We start from the raw sequence: 25,748 nt of genomic DNA on the forward strand, positions 1-25,748 counted from the left end.
CTCTGCTCATCACTCTTAACCATGACTACCTGCATTTGCCTGCGTTTCCAATCTTGGAGGCAGCGGTTTGCCCTGTGTTCTGCCTTCTCATGGATTCAAGACGAGTTGTTGGTTTTTTCAACCTGTTCAGCTTTTTACTTGTTAGGATGGAGTGGTGGCTTCTAAGCTCCTTGCATGTGGAACCGGAAACCCCCAATTTTGAACAATTTTATTTTAATCTAATTTACTACAGTAAGTCTTAAGTTAATGATCCCGGTCTTCACCCTTTTCTTATCTCACCAACCCTATCCTCATCCCCCATTCTCCCAGCCCTGCCTTATTTCTTCCACTCATTCTATAGATCCTCACTTAAATATCTCTTTTTCCGAGACACTTTCCCTGACCTTCAAAAATAACTAAGTGCCGAAACTGAATATCCCTTCAGTACTCTGTGCTTACCATATCATAACATTCATTTCCACTTTTAGGACTGGTTTTTCCCTGATGAACTCTCAGTTTCTGATTCATTGCCTGGGTCCACTGTCAAGCATGACATTTGATGCTTACTAGGATCTGTGTTGTTTTTGTTGACTGTATAAATAAGAGCATTCATGAATTTCAGATGTATTATACATTACTAGCTTTTGCTTAATATTAATAGTAGTACTGACCAAAGCAGAATTTTAAGGGATATGGTTATCTTACAGTTTTTCTAAAGCATGTTTTAAATGTCAGTAGTTAAAGCTAAGAAGTACATTAAATATTATACTTTTGATACAGTACATTTATATGTATATTATATATATATGGGTTTGTTTGTTTTTTCAGGACGCAGAAGAATACACAGATTTGCCAGTAAGACACAATGAAGATCATATGAATAGCGAACTGGCAAAATGTCTTCCGCTGGAATCAAATCCTCATTCATTTGACAGCCCTCACACCAAAGCTCATCTCCTACTGCAGGCGCATCTCAGCCGAACCATGCTGCCCTGCCCAGATTATGACACTGATACCAAAACAGTGTTGGACCAAGCTCTCAGAGTATGTCAGGTACGAAAGTCATTTCTTTTTTTTTTTTTTTTTTTTTTTTTTTATAAATTTATTTATTTATTTATTTTTTGGCTGAGTTGGGTCTTCGTTGCTGGGTGCGGGCTTTCTCTTGTTGCGGCGAGCGGGGGCTACTCTTCATTGCGGTGCATGGGCTTCTCATTGCGGTGGCTTCTCTTGTTGCAGAGCACAGGCTCTAGGCATGCGGGCTTCAGTAGTTGTGGCTCGTGGGCTCTAGAGCGCAGGCTCAGTAGTTGTGGCACGGGCTCATTTGCTCCATGGCATGTGGGATCTTCCCGGACCAGGGCTCGAACCTGTGTCCCCTGCATTGGCAGGCGGATTCTTAACCACTGTGTCACCAGGGAAGCCCCGAAAGTCATTTCTAATTGCCTACATTTTCTCCCATTCTTTCTGTTTTTTTTCTTTTTAGAATAAAATATACTTGCATTTAAAGATTTTTATTGTAGCATTGTCGAGAAAAAATCTGGTGACTCGAATTAAGGATTTTTGAAGGAAAAGCAAATATAAATTCAATAAGATAACAATTTTTGTCATCCATTCAATCAAAATTTACTGAAGGTAAACTAAGTGCCAGGTACTTTGCTAGGTTGTGAGCATACAGCAGTGAACAAGACAGATGAGAACCTGCTGTAATGGGCTTTCACTAGAGATGGTGAAGACAGACAATTAAAAATATGTCAAGTGGTGATCACTGCTATTTTAAAATAATAAAGCATAATAAAGGATATATGGAGAAAGATGGAGGGTGCCATTTTGTATTTTTTTTTTAAGTATTTGTTTATTTATTTATTTATGGCTGTGTTGGGTCTTCGTTTCTGTGCGAGGGCTTTCTCTAATTGCGGCAAGTGGGGGCCACTCTTCATCGCGGTGCGCGGGCCTCTCACTATCGCAGCCTCTCTTGTTGCGGAGCACAAGCTCCAGACGCGCAGGCTCAGTAGTTGTGGCTCACGGGCCCAGCTGCTCCGCGGCACGTGGGATCTTCCCAGACCAGGGCTCGAACCCGTGTCCCCTGCATTGGCAGGCAGATTCTCAACCACTGCGCCACCAGGGAAGCCCTGTATTATTTTTTAATGTGGTATTCTGGGACTGTCTTTCTTATGAGGTGACATTTAAGAAACAAAGGAAGGGAGTGAGCTGTGGGGTTATTCCAAACACTAAGAAGAGCTAGTGCCAGGATTCACGTAGGAACTTACTAGGTATATTCAAGAAAAACCAAGGCGGCCATTGTAAAAAAAGATGAAAAGGGGTGGGTAGAAATGAGGTCAGAGAGGGGTGGGAGTGGAGATTATAGATAAAATGGGGTCAGGTCACGTAGGGAGTTGGTAAAACCATGGTAAGGATTTTGGATTTTACTCTGAATGAGAGCGAAGCTGTAGAGCAGTGGTTCACTAATGGTTATGGTGGCTATATCTATGAGTATTTACCATATTAATGAAAATGGAAACATTCTCAAATATTTATTACTTCATTTTAAAATAACACTAATATACCCATTATTATGTAATGATTTTTCATGAAAAATAACTATTTTCCAAAACAACTAGTGAGAACTGTAATAGCATTTTACATTTTTGCAAGTATCTTTCATGTCTAGCTTAATAGAAGTCAGCTAAATTCGTTTAACACCTTTTGCAAGCAGTCTGTTACAATATGGTGTTTTAATTGAAGTATATGAAGGAAATCCAGCCTCACTGAGATATGTAGTTTAAAGAAGGAAGAGTATTTTTATAGCCTTTTCAGAAAATTGTAGATATTCTCTGATACTATACAAAACCTTGACATGTTATATTCCTTAGTTAGTTGCAATGTGGGATCTGAAACCGTATCAATGAACTTTATACCTTGAATGCTGTAACGCTAGGCAGGAAATGATGGTGGCTGGACCAGGGTGGTATGGGTGACACTGGTGAAAATTGGTTGGGTCCTGTATATTTTTTTAAGGAGGATCTGCTAATGGATTGGACAAGCATTTTTAGGGAGAGCAAGGAGCCAAAGATGATTCCAAAGCTTTTCTCCAGAGCAAGTGGAAAGCTGGAGCTGCCATTTGCTGGGAGATGACTGGGAGAGGAGCAGGGTGGGAGAAGCACACCTAAAGGATTGAGCTTATAATAGATTTTGATTTTCTACATTATGGCTTTTTGGACATTTATATATAAAAAACAATTTTTAAGATTTTCAGAAGACTGGTGTTTTTAAAGGTAGAATAAATGAGTCCTGTGAAGATTTGTGTATAGGCATTTGCAATATTAAAGACTTAGAAATAACCCAAGCATCTTTCAGGTTATAGAACACTGCCAAATATTACAATTCCATTTATTGATTCTGTATCTGTGTAGAATATCTACATAAATATATGAAAATATATCTAGAGAGAAGATCCAGAATAGTATTGACCAAAAGATTAAGTAGCCGTCTCTGTGTAGCAGCATTTGGGGTGATTTTTAATTTCTTCTTTATGCTTTTCTGAAATGTTTGAATGTTTTCAAATGAGCTTCTAACAATTTTATGATCAGGAAAAAAAAAACCTTAATTTTATTATTTAAAAGAATAGGCCTGTTTCATAAGATAGAGTATGCACAAACTATCAGGAATTAGAAGGGAAATAAGGCTATAATAAACAAGTAAATTATTTTTACACCATTTTTGTAACTAACATTTGGTTTATCTCTCTAGGAAGATGGTTTGCCACTCTTTATTAGTCACACCTTATAAACGAAAGTTAAAGTTCCTAAAGTTTTAGCTGTGGCCCTGGATAATCATTTGTGTTTCCTCTAGCTATTTTTTCCCCCTCAAACACTGACCTGTTAATGAACTCAGGGGTCAGGAAGGGTTGGAGAGATGTTGCAGGAGGAATTAAACTTTTATACTTACAGGTATACTTAATAGGTGTACATATTTATATCATATATAAAAGTTACAATGTATATCAACTCATTCATACCTTTTCACCACTCAGTTAATAATGATTCAAAGGCTATATAATAATAGAAATTAGTGGTTTCACAAGGAGTCTATTTCTAAATTTACTGTAAAGGAAAAGGGTTCAATCAGGTACTTTTAGCCTCTATTTCGATATTATGTACAGTTTCGTGGATATTTATATTTCTTGATATTTTTTTACTCCTTCTAAATAACATCTAAAGAGAAATAGTTTTCTCTTTAATTATAAAAGTAATACACTTCATTGTAGAAATTTGGAAAAACAATGTTTTAAAATCAAAGTCATTCATAGTAATTATATCTTTACCGCCATCAATACGAGGCTCTTTTTTTGTTAATGAATTAATTTATTTTAATTCAAAAAAATTTTTTTAATTTTTTCATTTTGAAATAACTTCAGACTTATAAAAAGTTTGTAAAAATAGTACAATGAAATTTCCATATGTCTTTCACCCAGCTTCCCCTAATGTTAACATCTTGCCTCAGTACTGATCCAATCCTGTTAACTAATCTACAGACCTCATTCCAGTTTTGTCCGTTTGGATTTTATCCCACTAATGCCTTTCTCTGTTCCAGGATCCACTCCAGGGTCCCACATTGCATTTAGTTGTCATGTCCGCTTTAGTCTCCTTGACTTTCAGGACGTTGACACTTGTGAGGAGTATTGGCCAGGTGTCTTATAGAGCTAACCCTCAGTTTGGGTTTGCCTGATACCCCCTCATAATTACACTGAAGTTATATATTACTGGCAAGAATACCATAGAAGTGATGTTTTGTCCTCTCGGTGTATCATATCGGGAGACTTGTGACATGGATGTGTGTTATTACCAGGGCTGTTAACTTTGTACACTTGAGGTGGTGTCTGCCAGGTTTCTCCACTGTAAAATTACTTTTTTTCCTTTTGTAACTAATATGTTGTGGTGATATACTTTGAGATTATACAGTTATCCTGTTTCTCATCATATTTTCCTACATTATTTTCATCATCCATTGGTGACTTTTGCCTGAAACAATTATTACTACTTTGATTTTTCTATTTTCCATCATTCCCAGAATTTCCATTTTCCACCATTTAGTTATTTACTTTATTCATTGATTGATTGATTGATTGATAAGTATAGGCTCACGAGCGCTTGTTTTTATTAGAGAGTGGTTTTAGAGACTAAAATCTGGGTGCTTGTTGACTCCATCACTACCTGGGTATTATTGCCTCTGGCCCCCTCAGTGGGCAAAGCTAGGAAATATAAGTATGTATACATAGACATCTGTATCTATTTGTATATCTACTTAGCTGTGTGTGTGTGTTTGGGTATGTGAAAAACATTTGTATTCATAAAACCATGAGTTCATTCTAATACCTCCAATTCCAGTTTAACACCAAGGGTTCATTTTAGCCTTCCCCTTTTTTAAATTGTAACTCTTTTCTCCACCTGTGAGAAACTTGGCTCTCACTAATCAAAATATGTTTACTTAATTCCTCCATTCTAGCATACTCCTGAGGTAGTTTTAGAATGACTAACGCTTACTCCTGCAAAAAAACAAGTTTACTAACTAGAGTACAGTAGTTGTGTATAGTTCTTTTTTGTCTTTGGAGGCTCAGAGTTTCTTTTCCTTTTTGCGTTTACACAAATACACACTTGCTCTCTCACTTTCTTCCTTTGCACATTTTTATCATGTTATTTTATAACCTTTTTTAACTTAATAATTTACAACATTAAATATTCTTCTCAAGCATAATTTCTAATGGCTGCACTATATTTCTTCATAAGAAGGTCATAGTTTACTTAATTAGTTCCCTGTTGTCAGACACTGTGTGTGCAGTTTTCCTTTAGTGTAAATTATAACATTAGTTATGCTTATAAATATGGATTTGGCTTTTCAGAAGCCACCTGGAAAGAAACTTAGTTGTAAAGAGATGGCAACCAGCTTCATATCCTAAATCCTCTCATTCCTGCAGTTTCTTTGTAAGATTGTGATAAAAGTAACAAGTCAGGAAGAGGAAAGAATATTAGGGTTGCTAATGGAAAATTCGGGGGGAAGTCATGGCTTGATAAAATTTTCCATGACTGAGTGACAGTTTTCATTATTGTACCCTATTGTTCTCATTTGTTACATGGATACTGTTGGCCTAGAAAGCATTGGTTCAAGCAGTTTTCCAAGCTGCAGTCCTGCTGGCTGATTGAAAATTATACTACTGCCCTCATGGGACATCAGCATGACCTTGTGTTCTGTGTATGGGACTCGGTGCCACCAGCTCTTACTATAAATTCAGCTCTGCTCCTTAGAGCCTTAGTATAAGGCCTTAGGCAAGTCACTGAACCCCTGCTGTCTGAGTAAAAATAACACCTTACAAGAGTGGGGCATTAGTTAATATTTATAAGGTAAACAATGATTTGAGGACTCGAGGAACTAGGTCTACCTTGGTCTCCTCATTCTTAGTAATTCTTTTACTTCCTTCCTTTTTCATGGTCATTTAACTCTAAATTTTTTATTCCCTTTAATTTATAGAAATATGCCTTTTACATGAGCTACCATTTAGATTATGAAAACTCTGTATGACTACCCGTGTCCTGGGGAATCTTTTACAAAAGAAAAACATAGTTGTTGTAGTAGTATTCACTCTGGCTTGAGGTCAGAATGCACAGTATAGCCTGCCTTCTCTTCTTGTACCCATTTGAAATTATGTATCAAGGTCTTTTGTGTCATTTTCGGGTTTAAGGTGTTTTTGTCATGGTTCTTAATATTTTACTGTTACTAGCATTTCCATCTCCATCCCACCCAACAAAAATAAGAGTAAAAATTTCTGTACGTATCTCAAATTTTTTAAACCTGCTTAAAATACACTAGTTTATAAATTGAGCAGTTATGGAATTGATTATTCTTGCCATTAGTCTTTGAGATCCTCTTCTTGATTATGTTAAAATATATGCTGAAATATATTTATAATATGTAGTAAATGATGTGACGTATTTTGTGTGCCAGACGTACCCAAGAAAAACTTTATGTTAGCTTTTATGGGAAGATGATAAATAAGAAATACCAAAAATTAAAGTGACTTGCCTAAATTTTTCAAATTTGATGGCAAAGTCAGAACTGATGAAAAGTATCTGGTGTTTTGATTAGCCCCACACTGTTTTTTTTTTATCAAGGGACAAAGAAATTGGTTTTCAAAGAAGTCAAATAACTTAGTTAAAAGATGATCTGTTGAGGCAGTCCATGCTGAAACCAAATGGAGATAGCAGGGCTTTAAATCCTGCTCTAGTAGCTCTGATCTTTTCTAAGAAGTGCCCTAAGTCTTTACGTTAAAATCGTCTTCATTTAAGTGAAAAATAACTAAATACCAAGCCAAATAGTATAAGAGTACAGGTTTATATCTTAGCCACGCCCACTACCTCCTCCGTGGTATCTACAGCAAAACTGCCCAGTAACTGGACACTTTCAGATGTTTAAGGAAAAAAGGGAAACCATGGCTCAAGGAGCTGACTCAGTGAGCTGAGGACCAAAGGGCTGTGTGATTCAAAGTGTAATTGTGCTGTCAGTTTGCTGGGTTAATTCTGGAAAGTTGCTTTCAGATATAGTAGAGGCCATATTTACCCTTCAGCTAATGCTATCTACCCTGCAGCCTAAGTTTAACAGATCAAAACATCTGTGTGCACAGTAATACTCTTAACGACTACAAGATACACCTCATGAAAGGAGAACACACACACACACACACACACACACACACACACAGAAATATGACAGTGTAGATTGATTAGAAAGATCTCTGGAAACCTATGCTTCCAAATTGAAATTGGAATTAATGTATATTAAATACCAAATTTAACCAGAATATTTGGAGAACTGCATACCATCCCTGTACCCCACACCAAAAAGTTGCTATTTAATGACGGTCCATAAGGCAGGCCATCATTAACAGTGATGCTGGTGAACATTTATTGAGGATTTTCTTTGTACCACGCTCTGTTCTACTTGCTTCGCATTGCATAGACTCATTTGCCCTAATAATCCAAGGAAGTAGTATAATTATTATCCTTATTTTACAGATGAAGACTAAGTAACTTTCCCAAGATCATAGCAGAAAGAAAAACAGTTTTCAGCATAGGTTGGATATATAATAAAAATTTATCTTACTGGGTTCCCTTTGCCCTGTAAAGATGGATCTAAAAATTGTACTCGTGGCCTAGTCAGGATTTATTTTAAAATGTGAGAACTTCACAGGAATTTCTACATTGTTTTAGACCAAGAATTCCCACTAGAACATGAATAATATTTTTTAATTAATCCCTTCTTTTCAATGTATACTCAAGTCACCTCCCTTTAATTACTCTAGTTCCCTTTCAACAGTCTGCCTATAATTACTTTAACCAGTTTCCAAGAGGGACTTGTTAATATGACTGATATTTGTAATTGCTTTATTATATCACTCTATAGTGTCCAGTTGATATGTGTTTTGTTTCAGCTGCTTATGATCCTTCTCGAGGTTTTTATATCATGCTAGGTAACTCAGTGAATTAGCCATTTACTTCCTCGGAGTCTCCCCTAAAACTACAATAATTGGAAGTAATGGGGGAAAGATCAGATTGCTGATACAACCACAGGAAGGAAGAGGAATGCCATAATAATTATAAGATACTCCTAATAATAAGTAGTGATGCACACTATAATTACTGTGCTTAGGTTTACTATTACAACACACATACACACATTTTATGTTCCTCTTTCATTCTTCACCGTTTGCCTTCTTTGCTTAGGTTAGGTTCTTGGCTTCTTTCACTGGGTAACCACCACCACCACCACTAGCGGGGCTCCCCTGGAGGCAGCTTTTGTCCATCCCCCTGGTCCCTTTTGAAAAACTTCAAACGTCTAGTAACAATAGGCAATCTCAGAGATTTCCCGTCCCAAGATATAGAACTACCAATTCCCCCAAAAGATAACAGACATCTCCTCTTTACTATTGAGGGAGTGTGAAGTTCTGTATTCTGTATACCAAGGCACATGTTTCTATAGATTGAATTCATGTTCCATTGCACTAATGGAAGTAGGCAAAAAGGTAAACCAGGAGACTGGCTTTGAAAATAATTTAGGTGATTCAGTGCCTGAAAGGAAGACCTTTAAGGAGCTATGTTCTGGTGGGTAAGTTTCCATTGTTTCATAAATTCTTGCATCTGACTTTAATATAGGAGCTGTCATTTTACGTCATTTTCTTTAAGGCCCAAGTTTTTTTGAACAATTAAGTTTCCAGCCTTTCCTCTCTTTCACACGAGATAATATGTAACTCATATACCACTCAAATTAATGTTACCATGTTCCAATAGGATTTATCAATTGTCACAAAAGGTGCTTGTCAAAAAATAACTTTAATAAGCTGCATAAATAGAGAAAGGGGGGAAATGTATGAACTGGTATGCTTTCCTCTATTCAGAAAACCCTCTTAAATTTGCAAAACCGAATCCCTAAAAGTTTTTTTTTTTTTTTTTTAATTTTATTTATTTATTTATTTATTTATTTATTTTTGGCTGTGCTGGGTCTTCGGTTCGTGCGAGGGCTTTCTCTAGTTGCAGCAAGTGGGGGCCACTCTTCATCGCGGTGCGGGGACCGCTCTTCATCGCGGTGCGCGAGCCTCTCACCATCGCGGCCCCTCCCGTTGCGGGGCACAGGCTCCAGACGCGCAGGCTCAGCAGCTGTGGCTCACGGGCCCAGCTGCTCCGCGGCATGTGGGATCCTCCCAGACCAGGGCTCGAACCCGTGTCTCCTGCATTAGCAGGCAGATTCTCAACCACTGCGCCACCAGGGAAGCCCCTCCCTAAAAGTTTATTGGTAGGGTTGTTGTTTAGCCCAAACTTCAAAACAATAATTTGACCTCTTTATCTCTCTAACAGTTTCTGATAAACATAAAGTGCATTACATTTCAAATAACTAGTATCATATATTTTCTATAACCCACAGCTATTCTGAAAACACACTGTGTCTTCAAACTATTTTTTTAAGTATTTTAATCAATAAACTTAAGATATGAATGTATGCATAGATTAGAGTCTGAGAATAGAAAAGAATAGGATAAGGGAAGCAAAAGAAGATACAATGATATGAATATTTTTTATTGATCTGGTTATTTTAACTGAGAGATACTTTGACTATAGCTGGGTCTATATTTCTATTAACAAATGATCCCCATTTTTAGTAGATTAAACAGCTAGAAATATTTGATGATACCAGGAGATAGAACTGCCATGGAGCAAGGCTAACATAACCTTTGAGGAGTATTTACCTATGGATGCACTAAGCACAGGCTCAGTGGGCTATAAATGTACTGAAGAATGTCAGTGTCAATTAAATGAACAAGTTCTAGAATCATAGAGTCAAATACAGTTAGCAGTGAAAATAGTCCAGGTGGTGCCGAGCTTAACAAAAGAAGTACTTGGTCAAATCCTTAATCCAATACTTGTAAGAAATGTTTGGATGTAGCAAAGGTAGATAAAATCTCCTGTATATTCTTAGTAGAACCCTTTCACATTTTTTAAGTGCTTATAATTATTATGATTAGATCAAATGAAAAGCTTATCTTTAAGTGGACAGTACAGCACAATAGGCTTCAGAAAGCTTCTTCAAATCATTTTGAGAAAAAGATGGATGGATGATAAATAAATAATTTTTAGACTTCCAAAATTGGATTATACATACTTAGTAATCTACAAAGAGTTCATTTCTGCAACTGAAGTCTTTAAAGGATCCTAAGATGAAAATTACACTGTTAAGTTTTAAATATATCTTTTATATTTTTATGGGTATGTTTCAAGGAATATTAATACTATGAGCGTACATTTGGAGGATTCTGATTCATATTCAAAATATGCTGGAACCTTATCAATAACTATTTATAGTGTCACTGACTGTTAAGGGGACTTGGGCATAATTCTTGGCACATAATAGTTCTCAATATATCATGGGTGAATGGAGTGAATAAATATTTCACTTTTTCCTTTCTAGTTCTTTCTTAAGAGAGGATTGAAAAGGGAGATTTACTGTGTGTGGATTCTCACAATGTTTTTAAAATTATCTGCCAAATCTGAATTGTCTACTAACAAATGTAGTCTGTTTGTTGTGAACATTCATGTGACCTTATCAAATTCATAGAGACAGGGAAGTCTAATTCAGGCTGCTTTCCTGGCAAGACTGCCAGGAGCTCGTATCTTGCCATAGAAGCCTAGTGTGGTTTCATTAATGGATGTCTATTTCAAAACAAATAATTTTAAATGAACTTAATCCTGAGTGATTATTCTTCCAGATGCAAAGATCCGCACTATGATGCAGAATCATCATCCAGCTAGTGCTTATTTTATCCTGTATCAAAGTTACATTTTAATTCCACAATAGAACACCCAAAACACCAGCTAAAACAAAGCACCATTCCCCACTACAGACGCAACACAGAGCTAATGCATTTAGCATTTCCAAAACTAACACAAATGTGTGGATTTTGAGGTGTAAAACACCTTCACTTACTCTTGTGGATTTACAGGTGATCTCCCTTCAAGGACTATAATATAATTTGGAAGGCTATTTCCCCCTGGATGACTCTACCTGTAAGCCTTTGAATGACAATTTGGTGCTGGTTTATTGATGATATGATGCTATTATGAAGGATCCTTCTACCTCCAGCTCTTCTCCTCCTACCCACGTAACAACCCTTTTCCCGGTTGGGGCTGTAGGAAATGAGTAATGCTTAACCCATTTGTGTGATCAATTCACTTAAGCAGCTACTGTGAAATGTTAATCACAACTTTAATTTGTACTGCATTAGCATTTTGATTAACTTGTAGGCTTGCTAGCACACTTGAAGCGCTTTTACTCATAGTTACAGCTCGGAAATGACTTTTTGATTAATTAAGTTTGTTAGACAGCAGCTGAGCTTCCTGAATGCTAACCTTCTGGGGGTAAAAGTTCAGGAGAAAGTTACTGTGAACAACTGTTGCTATTGAAAAAGATTCTTATAAATGTACTTATAGCATTTTTATTATTGACAAAATATTGTATCATTACTTGCAGCTGACCTGAACCTTTAAAGGAGTGTGCCTTTCTGTCAAGAAAGCTTTTCTTCAGGTTTTCCCATCATTGTAAAACTTCTGGGAGCTCTTGAACTAAATAGTGCAGTTTCTAGCAGATGTCTAACAACTAATGTTTTAACAGACTGCCTAGGATGAATTTCCATAGTTTCTTTTTCAAGTAAACTTTGTATTTTAGAATAGTTTTAGACTTACAGAAAAGTTACAAAGATAGTACAGAGATTTCCTGCATATCCCACACTCAGTTTTCCTCTGTAATTAACATCTCACATTAATATGGTACATTTGTCACAATTAATGAACCTTTATTGATATATTATGATTAACTAAAGTCCATACTTATTCAGAATTCTTTAGTTTACTTAATGTCCTTTTTCTATTCTAGGATTCCGTTCAGGACACCACATTACATTTAGTTGTCATGTCTCCTTAGGCTCCTCTTGGCTGTGAGTTTCTCACACTTTCATTGTTTTTGATGATCTTTCCATAGTATTTTGCACTTTCATGATGTTCCATAAGTAACAACTTGGTTTCTATAAATTAATGAAATTTTTTTTTCTCATTCTGGACTAAATAAGTCTTTCTCTTCAACTCTGACCACGTATTATGTTTATGTCATTTCATTTGAACAGATGTAGCAACATTTTCTAGCCATTTCAACCTTCCTCATGACCTTATTTTCATGTGGTTTTTGCAATCCCTACATTATCAGTAGATACGTTAGGATGACTATCAGGAGATGTGAGGAAAAGGAGAAAGTTTCCTTGAAGAGGAGAAAGGATAAAGGGAGGAAGAAGAGAGAATGCAGGTCATCAGAATGCTGAGAGGGAGTAGAGAGGCTGGAGCATCTCCATCCGCTCCATATGTTCACCCTACAGCCACAGCTAGAAGACACTAAGGACTAAATTCACAGACTTTGCAAACTGAAGTTTAGAAAGTTTTTAACAGTGGATCTTAAAGCTACATCTCATTATGCATCTGTTAACATGCCTCTTGATGTACATTGAAAATGATAGTTTTTCTTTTAGTGACCTAAGTCAGTGTTGCTATTTCCTTGCAATGAAGTTGACTTAATTCAGTCACAGTAACTTGGATTATTTAAACCCAGAATTCAATCATGTTTCAAAAGATATTTAATGCCTGCATATCAAATATTAAGATGTAGTTTCATAACCAACTGGTGGATTAAAATTTATTTTGAAATTTTAGGTTTTCAAAAATCCTGTTGACAATATTTGTTCAGAGACAATAATCAGTTAAATGCATAATAATTTTGTCTGGAGTCTGCATTTTTCTGTTAGGTAGGGAAAAAAAGGATAGATGTAAACCACTTTAAATCCTCCTTGAAATAAGACAGGGTATATGTAAATCATTCAGAGGTTGTGGAATATAGTGTGATGAGCACAGAAAATGAAATTAGAAAACCAAGATCAAGTCTTAACTTACCACTTTTCACCATTGCGATTACAGTCACTGGACTTATGTGAGTTTCAGTTTTCCCATCTGTGAAAATGAGACAGTGCTAATGTCTGCCTCATACTTGGTATTAAGAGCTATTTACAAAAGTATTTTATAGTCTACACACTACTGTACAAATATTTTCATCACACTACATGTGCATACTGTCTGTACAGTTTGTATATATTTCACTGCTACTTTTCACAATAATTGAATGAAATGTATTTGATACGAAACACAGATATGTTGTCAAGCTTGCGTTTTTAAGTATAATCTATAGTAGCAGAAAACGAGGGACAATATCTGTAGATTTGGATAAATCTATCCTTTGCAGGAATAGTTAACATCACTATGAAATGTGGTTGAATTTAAGTGCCAAGACCAAGCTTGATATGCTTAGGAAATTCTTGAAATCGATTCAAAATAAGTATTGAGGACATGAGGTGTATTCAAGTCAAAAAGCATGCCGTTGGCTTCAGGACCCTTACAGCCTAAAAAATTCTCTTCCAGAGAGTGTCCATTCTCTGAACTCTAGTTCATTTTGATTGTGGGGATGAGGGGCAGGTTGTTTCTGGTGGGGGTAGTGGTGGTGGTTTTACCTTTGCACAAAGCCAGGTTCTTGAGTTTAACCTGTGACTTCCACATGAGGATGAGGTCTGGGCTGTGTACAGTATGTGTACCCCTCTTTGTTTTTGCCTCTCTCTCTCTCCTCACCCATCTCGTCTCTCCTTTCTTTCTCTCTCCCTCCCTCTGTTGCTCTCAGTCAGACTTAGGCAGACACAAACACCACCTCATTTCTACATTCCCTGTGAAACTCCTGAGCTGACTCATTCTTCCTGTTTTTCCAATAATCAAAGTCTACCTCCTCAGAGCTCTCCAATCTTTCTTCTCAGATTCCTCCTTCTTTTACCCGTGTATATTTTACTTTGTGTCTGTAAGATGCCTTTTTCAACCGTGTTCCTAAGTCTGGATCTCTTTCCCCACCTTCCTCAAACCCCAGTTCACAGCCTTCAGCTCCATTCCAGCTCCTGCGGTCACCAGAGTGGCTTCAGCAGATGACCTTTTCAACACTGTAATCGCATGCATCCCAAACTCCTCTGATCTAATATTTACTCTATCCACACCACTTTTGCCATCACCTCCGTGGTATCACCCTCTGACTCTCCTCTCTCACCTCACTTCTTTACCCATCAGCTTGACTGAACGTTTCTGTTACTCATCAGCCGGGCATCTCTCCTCCCCTTCCTGATCCCTCGGTCCAGTCCTCAGTCCCCTATGACTTCACTTGTCACTGGCCCTAGAGTTGTCCATTTCAACAGTGATGTCACCAGTAACCTAAAATCTCAACATCCGAATTCTCTGCTTTCACACCCAAATTAATCCTACTCATTATTGTCGGAAACAATCACAAAACATTTCTAATTATTTCTACAATTTCTACTTGTCTCTAATAATTTCTATAATTATTATTTCAAAGTCATGCTGTTGAGACTCAACACTGCTCTGGTTTTTATTCACGTCGTTAATTCCCCCAGTACTTACTCCAAACCTTTTCATGCTCCTTTACAGTGCTTTTTCCCAGGAGGAGGCATCACCTCCAACTCGCAGAGGTGACTGAGACCCTGTGATACGAGTGCTATCAATTTCCATTCTCTTCCTTCAGGCTTCCCTCTCTCCAGTGACCTTGTGTGAGGTCTCAGTGACCTGCTGAGGCCTCTCTTCTCTGTGAGGCCCTTGCTCACACGCCCCGGCAGTGGAACCCTCTTCTGATCCCAAGAGGGTCTTTTCTCTCTGCATCTTACTCTGTGCCTACTGTAGACTGCCTTCTTTTTTGACTTAGGCTTTTCTGCCCCTAACTCCAAGGGTGTTACAGTCCGTCTGGAAAGAGAGAAAGTGAACTTTATAAAAACAAGCAACACTATAGTGTGAGTATATTGGCATTTTATTGATGAAAGATTAAAGCTTACAGAAGATAGACACAAGCCTAATCAAACTCCTTGGTTTTTAAAATTTTTTAGATGAGAAAAACAAATACCATTAAGTCATTTGCCTCAGGTCTTACGGTTAATTTAAAGGCACAAGCCTCTAACCTCTGAGGCCAAGCCTCTTTCTAGTATACCACACCATCTTCAAACCGGTATCAAGAGTTCATGAATTATACATCTGTTTATACTTCATCCAGACTTATTGTTTGCTTTAAACATTGTCTTGTCGGGAAACCTTCTCAAAGTCTCATTTTATCTCGTAGCACATTCATCAAGGAATCTTCTGTTCTAATCTAGGACCCAATGGAATTCCACACACTTTCCTCTCATCCTAAACTTTATAGGCAGCGTCCTATACTGGTTAAAAGCAAGCACTTTGGAGTCAAGCTCCCCAGAATTTGAATCCCAGCTGTACCAATTAACCAGAGCTATGCAGCTTTAGGTATATTTCTTTCCCTCTCTGAGCTACAATGTCTTCATCTGTACAATGGGTTTTCGTTCAGTAACTTTCATAAGATGGTTATCAGAGTATCTGACAAATAGTACATGCTTAACAAACAACCACTGTAAGCAGTTACTTCAGTAGTGCCCTTACGAGTCCCTTGCATGCTCTTACCCCTTTGTTCTTTCCTGCGTTTCCTCATCTTATCTCCAGGTAACTGCCGCTCTGCTATCCTCACCTCTGCCCCAAAGATGCTCATTTTAACTATTCTGGCTGCCCACTTTGTGCCCAGGATTTCTGAGTCCACATCCCTAGCCCATACTCTCTCTCCAGAGCTCATTTATACCTGGGCTTCTCACCTGGCTTTATAGTGGCACCTCGGTTAAAATGTGTTCAAAACCACACTCATTGCCTGCTTTCCTGTAAATAAATGACAGCCCCACAGTTTCTGTTAATTATGGTAAGGTTTTATTTGTGGTGTAACTTTATAAATCAGTGCAATGCTAGCAATCATATTTGCACTCTCACAGCTGGAAATGACAAAGAATTCTGAGTCAGCAATCAATTGAAGTTGATTTCAACTTAGTAGGAGAAATTCTCATGCATGAAGTCGGCCTCCACCCATTTTTTCCCATAGACTTAGAATCATCCTAGCTGTGTCTGATAGGTAGCATGCCCAGTAGGAGATGGGTAAGAGGTAAAGGGGGATTCAACATTTGCCTAACGTTAATGCTAAGGTGGAAGAATGTGCAGAGTTTTTTCTCCTTGGTGTACTAAAGTAACCTTTTGTTGTTTGAGTATTAAATCTCTGTAAGGAACTTTGAGGTGTCTTGGGGAACTGAGCCATGATCTCCAGCTGTTACCAAAGCCAGCCCCATTCTAAGGAGGAGCATATACCTATTAGTTCTTTTTTTTTTTTTAATACAATTTTTAAAGGTTACACTGCATTTACAGTTATTACAAAATATTGTCTGTATTCCCCGTGTTGTACAATATATCCTGGTAGCCTGTCTCACACCCAGTAGTTTGTACCTCCCACTCTCCCACCCCTGTATCGCCCGCCCCCACTGGTAACCACTAGTTTGTTCTCTATATGGGTGAGTCTGCTTCCTTTTGGTTATATTCACTAGATTGTTATATTTTTTAGATTCCACATATAAGTGATATCATACAGTATTTGTCTTTCTCTGACTTATTTTCATTAGCCTAATGCCCTCCAAGTGCATCCATCTCACTGCAAATGGCAAATTTTCATTCTTTTTTATGGCTGAGTAGTATTCCATTGTGTATATATACACCACACCTTCCTTATCTGTTCATCTGTCGATGGACACTTAGGTCACTTCTATATCTTGGCAGTTGTACATAATGCTGCTATGAACATTGGGGTGTATGTATCTTCCAAATTAGTGTTTTCATTTTCTTTGGATATATACCCAGGAGTGGGATTGCAGGATCATACATTAGTTCTATTTTCAGTTTTTTGAGGAACCTCCATACTGTTTTCCACAGGGGCTGCACCAATTTACATTCTCACCTTGACAGGTGTGAGGTGATACCTCATTGTGGTTTTGATTTGCATTTCCCTGATGATTAGAGATGTTGAGCATCCTCTCATGTGCCGCTTGGCCCTCTGCATTTCCTTTTTGGAAAAGTATCCATTCAGTTCTTCTGACCATTTTTTAATTGGTTGTTTCTTTTTTTGATGATGAGTTGCATGAGCTCTTTCTGTATGTTGGATGTTAACCCCTTATTGGTCACATCATTTCCAAATATCTCCTCCCATTCAGTAGCTTGTCTTTTCGTTTTGTCAGTGGTTTCCTTTGCTGTGCAAAAGCTTTTAAGTTTAATTAGCTCCCATTTGTTTATTTTTGCTTTTATTTCCTTCAGGAGGTGGATCCAAAAAAATATTGCTGCGATTTATGTCAAGGTGTTCTGCCAGTGTTTTTTTTCTAGGAGTTTTATAGTATCCGGTCTTACATTTAGGTCTTTAATACCTTTTGAGTTTATTTTTGTATATGGTGTTAGAGAATCTTCAAATTTCATTCTTTTACATGTAGCTGTCCAGTTTTCCCAGCACCACTTATTGAAGAAACTGTCTTTTCTCCATTGTATATTCTTCCCCCCTTTGTCGTAGATAAATTGACCATAAATTCATGGGTTTATTTCTGGGTTCTCTATCCTGTTCCATTGATCTATGTCTGGTATTGTGCCAGTACCATACTGTCCCACCTGTTAGTTCTCATCTACCAGGAAGACTTCTGTAAAAGACAGTGAGACACAAGGAGTCCATCCTAGGCTCAGTCATGCGGAGGTATGTCAGGGTGACCTGCCAGACCCTCAAACCCATTTACCTGGACCATCCCTTAGCCTTAGCCCCTTCAGGTACCTACCTGCATGGTGACACAGACTTGTCCACTCAAACTGAGAACGAGGCCCATGTTCTCCAGTTTGGCCTGGGCTGCAGGGTCTGTCTTTGGCCTTATGTGTCCCCTGACTTTCTTGCAGTTGCTCACCTCTGCTGATGAATAGTTCTGCCCATTCCATGCATTTGCTCCCCACCTTACATGCCCTGCTCCTCGAATCCCTGTACTACTCAGTGCAGAAATCAACCCCCAAAGGTCCAAAGGAAGTCCCTCTGAGAAAGAATGAGTTGTTTTAGGGTGTTCTTTTCATCTCATCATAGAGGAACGTTAAAAATAGGTACCTGTTTACTGAGATCTAATATTGAGACCTAATAGATCTATACTGTTCCAGGCAGTATAGTAGATATCTTACATCGTACATCATCTCATTTTACCCTCATCACACCCCTATATGGACATATAACACCCTTCTATCAGTGAGCAATCTAGCGGTCAGGGATAAGTGATTTCCCAAAATTTACACATAGTAAGTGGGACAAAATTAGGGTTGAAACCTATGTCTGACATCAAAGCTTGTAATGTTTTCCTACGCTGTGCTGCCTTTGGCAGATGTGCAGTAACTTAGGTAGAATGTTTGTTATAATTATTGTAATTGGATGTTTACCAGTATTCTTTAATAAATTGAATATTTCTTGAGTGCTCTGTGCTAGGGCTACAGTTCCAAAGACTACTTCCAGAACCTTGCCATCAAGGAGTCTATATTTAATGGGCACATGTGTAAACAAAGATTCACAATAGGGTAGTGGTGGCATGTGTCAAGATTAGCAGATACATAGGAAAAGAAGTGCCTACAGTCCATCAAGTAGCCTTCACAGGAAGAAGTAACATTTGAGCTCAACTTGAAGGATGAATAGGAATTTCCCAGGTAGACATGGTAGAGGGAGCAGGATTGGCAAAAAGAGAACCTGCAGAGAAGCATTAGCTTTTGTCCTCTACACAGTGTGGAGCCATTGAAGAAATTTAAGCAGAGGAATGACATGATCAGTTTTACCTCTGTAAAAATGTACTGTGGTAACAATATAAAATATGGATTGAAGAAAAATTAGATGAGAATGAGGATAAAGGGATATTTATAATATTGCAGGTAAGAGTTGATGAGGGTCTGTGCTATGGCCGTGGCAGGAGGGGGCAGAGAAAACAGGACCCACAAGGGAGTGGTTGGGCAGAGCTGTGTGGCAACATTTTGTTCAGTCACAACCTTCTCTCATCCTGGATTCTTGGTCTCCCTACCTGCCTTTTCTTGAAATTAAAACAAGATAAATAATAGTTTTCAATTCATGATACAGCCTTTTCATTTACTTCATGTAAGCAATCACTTTGCATGATTTTTTACGTTTCACATCTGGATCATACAAAGAAAGATTGTGGGGAACTCTCATAAATTTTATGAAATCTTTCAACTTCATCATGAAAACTTCAAAGTTAAAAACATATGGTCCGTCCATCCAGCTCTTCTAGTATGTGAGCTTGTGGTCTGGAATTTATTTCCAGTCAAGTTGTAATGTAAAAATCACAAGTAAAATCACCATAGTTACTCCACATTACAACTTCTGACATCATCATGATACTGCATTACTCATGAAGTATAATTACTCATTTCTCTTCCCTTACAGAGTTCGCGAGTTGTGACTTGTGAACTAATACTTTTATTTTTGTCTGAGTAGTGTTCCACATGACCAGCTTGTCTCGTATACTTCAAAGACAAAGTGTTTAAATCAGTTGTGCAGAGAAATAGGAAGAACAGAAGTGGACTTTCCCTAGATTTATAAACATATACCTTTGTACATGTACACACTTTCATATGCACACATACACATATACATACATATAAGTATATCTATTATACCAACCATTAGGCTTTATGATGTACAATTAGTAGGCTCATGGGTGCTAAAGACCAATTTGACCGTTCCGTCACGCTAACCATGGCATCCAGAGACGTGGATCCATCTCCCTGTAATGTGTGTAAAAAGACCACAGATTGGTTTAGCCAGATGTTTTTTAAACTATTTTACTTTTCGTAAATTAGAGAACCCAGAATAGGAAATTCAAAACTTAGAAGGAAGATATGTCTGATTCAGTAGTACTAAGTAGTATGGCAAATCAATTTTACTAACATAATAGACCTTTAAGAACCATTTCTAAAAATGTACTAATAGATTTTGTACAACATTTTATAAATATTTTACCATCAGTGAAACGGTAAAGTATCATTTTAGGCATTTACGAGGTACATCTGATTTCTCTTACCCTCATCTCTTCATTTCCCAAAACAAGAGAGTACACTCCTAAAACTGTATAAAGTAGCTGCCTCAGATCATGATATTAACTTATGTGTCTTTAAGTCAGCATTCACCAGAATCTAATTTAATTGAAATAGCTTTGCCTGTGTAAACTTCTCCTTTGTTTAAATAAGATTTCACTGTTTAGTTTTGCCTTAAGCAAATGCAGCCGTTTGTTTGTCCATAAAACATTGGATTAAATGTATAGACTAATATGAATAGCTTCTCATCCTTCCACATGTACCACTGGTCCTTCCCGCTTTTAGTGTGTGGTATAGTATTTTCATTGAAAACCAGGGCTCTGCCTTTAGCCTGCTCTCTGGGGAAAATTAATTTTTGGCAAGAAGACTTCCTATCACCTTGCCATTATTGCTTTTAAATTTGGAAAAGACTACCTGAGATTTATGCTTTAAATGCGGCAACTAGTGCTTTTGATACAGTGAATTATAAAGGTATTTGCTCTCAGAGTACACTGAGTTTTTCTCTTTGTTTTATTACTAGGTGCCAATATTATCTGCTTATCTTTGCTGACCTAAAAAAGTTAAATATTTGGCGCTTTGTACGAAGTAGTGTGCAAAAAATGCTGTGAGAGGTTCAGTGTGTTCCCTCCAATCCAACTGTAGTTTATTTTTTGGTTTCTATTTTAATTAATAGTAATTTAGAGGTATAATGCTTGGGGGTTTTTGTTTGTTTTTTGTTAAGACTGTTTTTTGTCATCAGACCCCCCACGGAGGGGGCAGGTGCCATGATGTATAACATGTGCGTTCTCCCTGTTCAGGCAATGCTGGACGTAGCTGCACACCAGGGCTGGCTGGTGACTGTCCTGAATATCACCAACCTGGTGCAGATGGTGATCCAGGGGCGGTGGTTGAAAGACTCTTCGCTTCTTACGATACCACACATAGAAAACCACCATCTTCACATTTTCAGGTAAGTATTTTAATTTTCGATGTAATAGGGTTTTATTATTTCAAAAAATTATCTCCTTTACATGTATGGTCACTTGAATTTCATGTGGTGCCTAGAATACTGATTCTTTACAGTGAAAATGCCCGTGTTTCCCAGAGGGAGACATGGCCTAGCGACATAGCGTTCCCACTTGGAATTAAACCATCGGTCCCAAGCTGAACCACAGTTCATTTTAACCTTCTATTAAATTGTTTTCCATTTGCAACATCGAATGCATTTTCATTTTAACTGTGTTTATTCCTTTCCAATATCAGCCTTCATTTTAAAAGATGTTATTAAAGTGCTTTGTGACCTAGAGCAAAATAAATTACCAATTTCTGTTATTGCAGAATAGATTTGAGGGATCAGAAATCTGTTGTCAAAAGTAAACTGTGGGGCTTCCCTGGTGGTGCAGTGGTTGAGAGTCTGCCTGCCAATGCAGGGGACACAGGTTCGAGCCCTGGTCTGGGAAGATCCCACATGCCGCGGAGCAACTAGGCCCGTGAGCCACAATTACTGAGCCTGCGCGTCTGGAGCCTGTGCTCTGCAACAGGAGAGGCTGCGATAATGAGAGGCCCGCGCACCGCGACGAAGAGTGGCCCCCACTTGCTGCAACTAGAGAAAGCCCTTGCACAGAAACGAAGACCCAACACAGCCATAAATAAATAAATAAAATAAATTAAAAAAAAAAAAAAAAGTAAACTGTGCATCTGCAAAATGTCCAAAACTGAGCAGCTATATATACTAGCAGCTCAAGATATAACCTGCATTTAAAAGAAGAGTTTATATTCCTGATAAAATTTTTCAATCTTAGGTCCTATGTACATGGCCACATATATTTTAGCAAAGGAAAGAACAGTACATATCACAAGCAAGGTTAGCAGTGTTCAAATGAAAATGTTTCTTTCACACCAGTTGAGAGATACTTTGCAGCCAAAATATTGGTTCACAGTCGTGTAAACAAGCAAAACAGTCTGGCTGTGCTTGCCGTCATGCACCCTCTCCCTCTCGTCAGCTGGACGAGGAGTGGCAGCCGTTTGAGGCATCTAGAGACATACGCCAGCCAGAACCTCAGGCGCACATGGGGTCTCCTCAGGGAAGTCCCTCCATTTGACTGAAGTATGCTGGATTCCAGGGCAGGTGTTTCCACGGTGCTTGAGTCCCCACCACGGTTTGTCCCTGGTAACTAAAAGGCACAGTCAGAGAGTGGGCCACACCAGCAGCAGGTGGCTGGGGGGGAAGAGCAGATACCTCATGTGTCTGCAGCTCAGTTTCAGGAGCCCTTCCAATATGGTACTAAAACTTACGGGAGTTGGATTTCAGCAGGAAAGGAGACACATGAGGGTACTAACCCGACAGTACACGGGTCTGTTAGGGAAGCTGGTTGGGGCCTAGGAGATTTGACCCAGTTCTTTACTGTTACCCAGAAAAGTGCTGTATTTGTCTAATTTCAGTGATATTGTTCATCTTGCTATATAAACAGGAAATAGAAAGATTTAGGTAGGTTCCATTCCTGGTGATCCAGCACTATTTATAAATAGCACTATCTATAAATCTCAAATATTCCCAAAATGCACTTTTAATTGTATGATCTCAACAACTTACAATGAAAACTTTATTCAAGTACTTATATTAGAGACATTTGCCTGCATCCATTAAAAACATGTCAGGGCTCCGCCAGTTCCATACTTTATCCACATGGAAGCATTATCACACTTTAGTGCCTTCCTATAGAAATCACCAACTGTCTGTCAACCCTAATTATCTACTGAGCTCACATATGATTTATACATTTTATGTCGTGATAGCCAAACTGCCTTGGATTGATGAGAATGCTGTCTGATTTTGAAGCTTAACAACAGTGGCCTTGGCATGGACATATATACACTACCAAATGTAAAATAGATAGCTAGTGGGAAGCAGCTGCATAGCACAGGGAGATCAGCTCGGGGCTTTGTGACCACCTAGAGGGGTGGGATAAGGAGGGTGGGAGGGAGACGCAAGAGGGAGGGGATATGGGGTTATATGTATACATATAGCTGATTCACTTTGTTATACAGCAGAAACTAACACACCATTGTAAAGCAATTATACTCCAATAAAGATGTTAAAAAAATTAAAAAGTTATATAGTAACTTTAATTTCTAAACTGTTCTAATCATATAAACCATCATTGTCAGAAAATCTCATTTGTGCTATGAAAGAATCATTTGGTTGGTGTTATTCTTTCTCAGGAAATGGAGCCCAGGTATAAAGGGCCCACGTGCCGGGCACCCTGGCCCCATCGAGTGCCTCCCTGAACTGATCCACGCCTGTGGAGGGAAGGACCACGGATTCAGCTCCATGATAGAAAAAGAGCTACCGGCCCCAAAAATGAAGCAGGTAAGGCCATCACTTCCATGTTTCGACGCTCCCTCACTCTGGGAAGTTGTACCAAGAGTTTTCTAACTTAGAGTGCTGCTTTCAGAGTCAGACTCTCCTGGGTTTAAGTTCCACCCACCATTTACTAACCCTGATTATGAACGTGAAAACATTATACCCGTCTCCTGAAGTATTTGGGAAGATCAAGCAGGATGTTATTATGTAAACTGCTCTATGTAGTTCCTGGTACAGAATAAGAGCTCAACAGATGGTATTAAATAATGACAGTAACAATAATTAGAAGTAGCGTCTGCGTCATTAGAAGGTTGTTTCAGTATAATGCTGTTAAGCCGGCTGAGAACGGCCTACTATGACTTGCCCATCACTAGGCTGCATTGTTCAAGAGCCCTTCTAATCCCTTCTTCAGAGTGGGTTTTGTTTTGTTTTTATGCTTGGGTATATTTTCGTGCAGTTCCCTCAATTACTTTTTTATGCCCCCACCCCATTTTAATCACTTTATTGTTTCTAGATTCTAAAGTAGTCCTTCAAAGAAACTCCTTATTTGTATACCCTATAGTTTAGATATAAATCTAAATCTATGTTGTGAAAGACAACATAGGTCGTTGCTCCAAACTATCTTTGGAAAGACCAAAAACATGAATGAACAATGCCAGAAATATTTGGCATATATAGACTTTTAACTCTTTTTTTTTTTTACTTTTTTTTTTTAATTCTTTACACTTTTTTTTTTTTTTTTTTTTAATGAGGATCTTGAATCAGATGCGTATGTTTTTGATTGATTGATTGATTGATTGATTTTGGCTGTGTTGCGTCTTCGTTTCTGTGCGAGGGCTTTCTCCAGTTGTGGCAAGCGGGGGCCACTCTTCATCGCGATGCGCGGGCCTCTCTCGTTGCGGAGCACAGGCTCCAAACGCGCAGGCTCAGCCGTTGTGGCTCACGGGCCCAGCCGCTCCGCGGCATGTGGGATCTTCCCAGGCCAGGGCTCGAACCCGTGTCCCCTGCATTAGCAGGCAGACTCTCAACCACTGCGCCACCAGGGAAGCCCCTAGACTTTTAACTCTTAAGCAACTTCACCCTAAACATGTCAAAGTAAATGTTCACGATTTATAACATAATTAACATATTGACTTGCAAATGCAGATATTAAAATAAAGAAACTTCTAAACCATGTCATTTTTTTTTTTCCAGTGGAACTTATTGTCGAGCAGGACTTGGAAAAAGTATTACAGGCATCAAAGTCTGATTGTTCAATTTCTGTTGAACCCAAAATTGGCACCAAAAGCTACTTAAATATTCATAATAAGTGCCTACCTTTCTAACTAAATTATCATCAAAATTATGAATAAAAACAATATATTTAAAATGAAAACAAGGCTTCTATTAGCAACAACAGATTTCTAACATAACATACAGTGATTTCAAGCCAAGTTTTAGATGTGATAAAAAATTAGAACATTGTTGTAATTAGTTCAGGGAGAACTCAGAAGTAAACTTACTTAATTTATTTGCATAAATTGCCATTCTGTTATCTTTAAAACCAAATGCAAATTGGCTCAGTCTGATATGATGATGGTTATTTGGCTCAAAAGTGCTTCAATTTGCAGAGCAATCTGGTGTCGGCTCTGCAGTGAGGCGATCCCAGGTAACATACAAATCCTGAATTATTCCAGAAATTAGTATGTTTAAAGCATCAATTTAAGTGCTAATTGCAGTAGTAATGAGAAAAAGCAGTACGACTGTGAGATTTGCATCTTCTACCCCATCAG

At 38.2% G+C, this 25,748-nt stretch overlaps 1 protein-coding gene across 2 annotated transcripts in view; it reads left to right on the top strand.

The window, feature by feature from the left end:
- ASCC3 (activating signal cointegrator 1 complex subunit 3) overlaps positions 1 to 25,748 on the top strand; it is a 344,670-nt gene that overhangs the window by 312,870 nt on the left and 6,052 nt on the right. For both annotated transcript variants that reach the window (XM_057527763.1, XM_057527764.1), the window contains 3 exons: positions 808 to 1,032; positions 21,431 to 21,582; positions 23,835 to 23,982. In XM_057527763.1, coding sequence (XP_057383746.1) covers positions 808 to 1,032; positions 21,431 to 21,582; positions 23,835 to 23,982 — 525 coding nt within the window. The remainder of the gene's footprint in view (positions 1 to 807; positions 1,033 to 21,430; positions 21,583 to 23,834; positions 23,983 to 25,748) is intronic.

The sequence above is a fragment of the Balaenoptera acutorostrata genome, chromosome 14 (assembly GCF_949987535.1).
Source record: "Balaenoptera acutorostrata chromosome 14, mBalAcu1.1, whole genome shotgun sequence".
NCBI lineage: Eukaryota > Metazoa > Chordata > Mammalia > Artiodactyla > Balaenopteridae > Balaenoptera > Balaenoptera acutorostrata.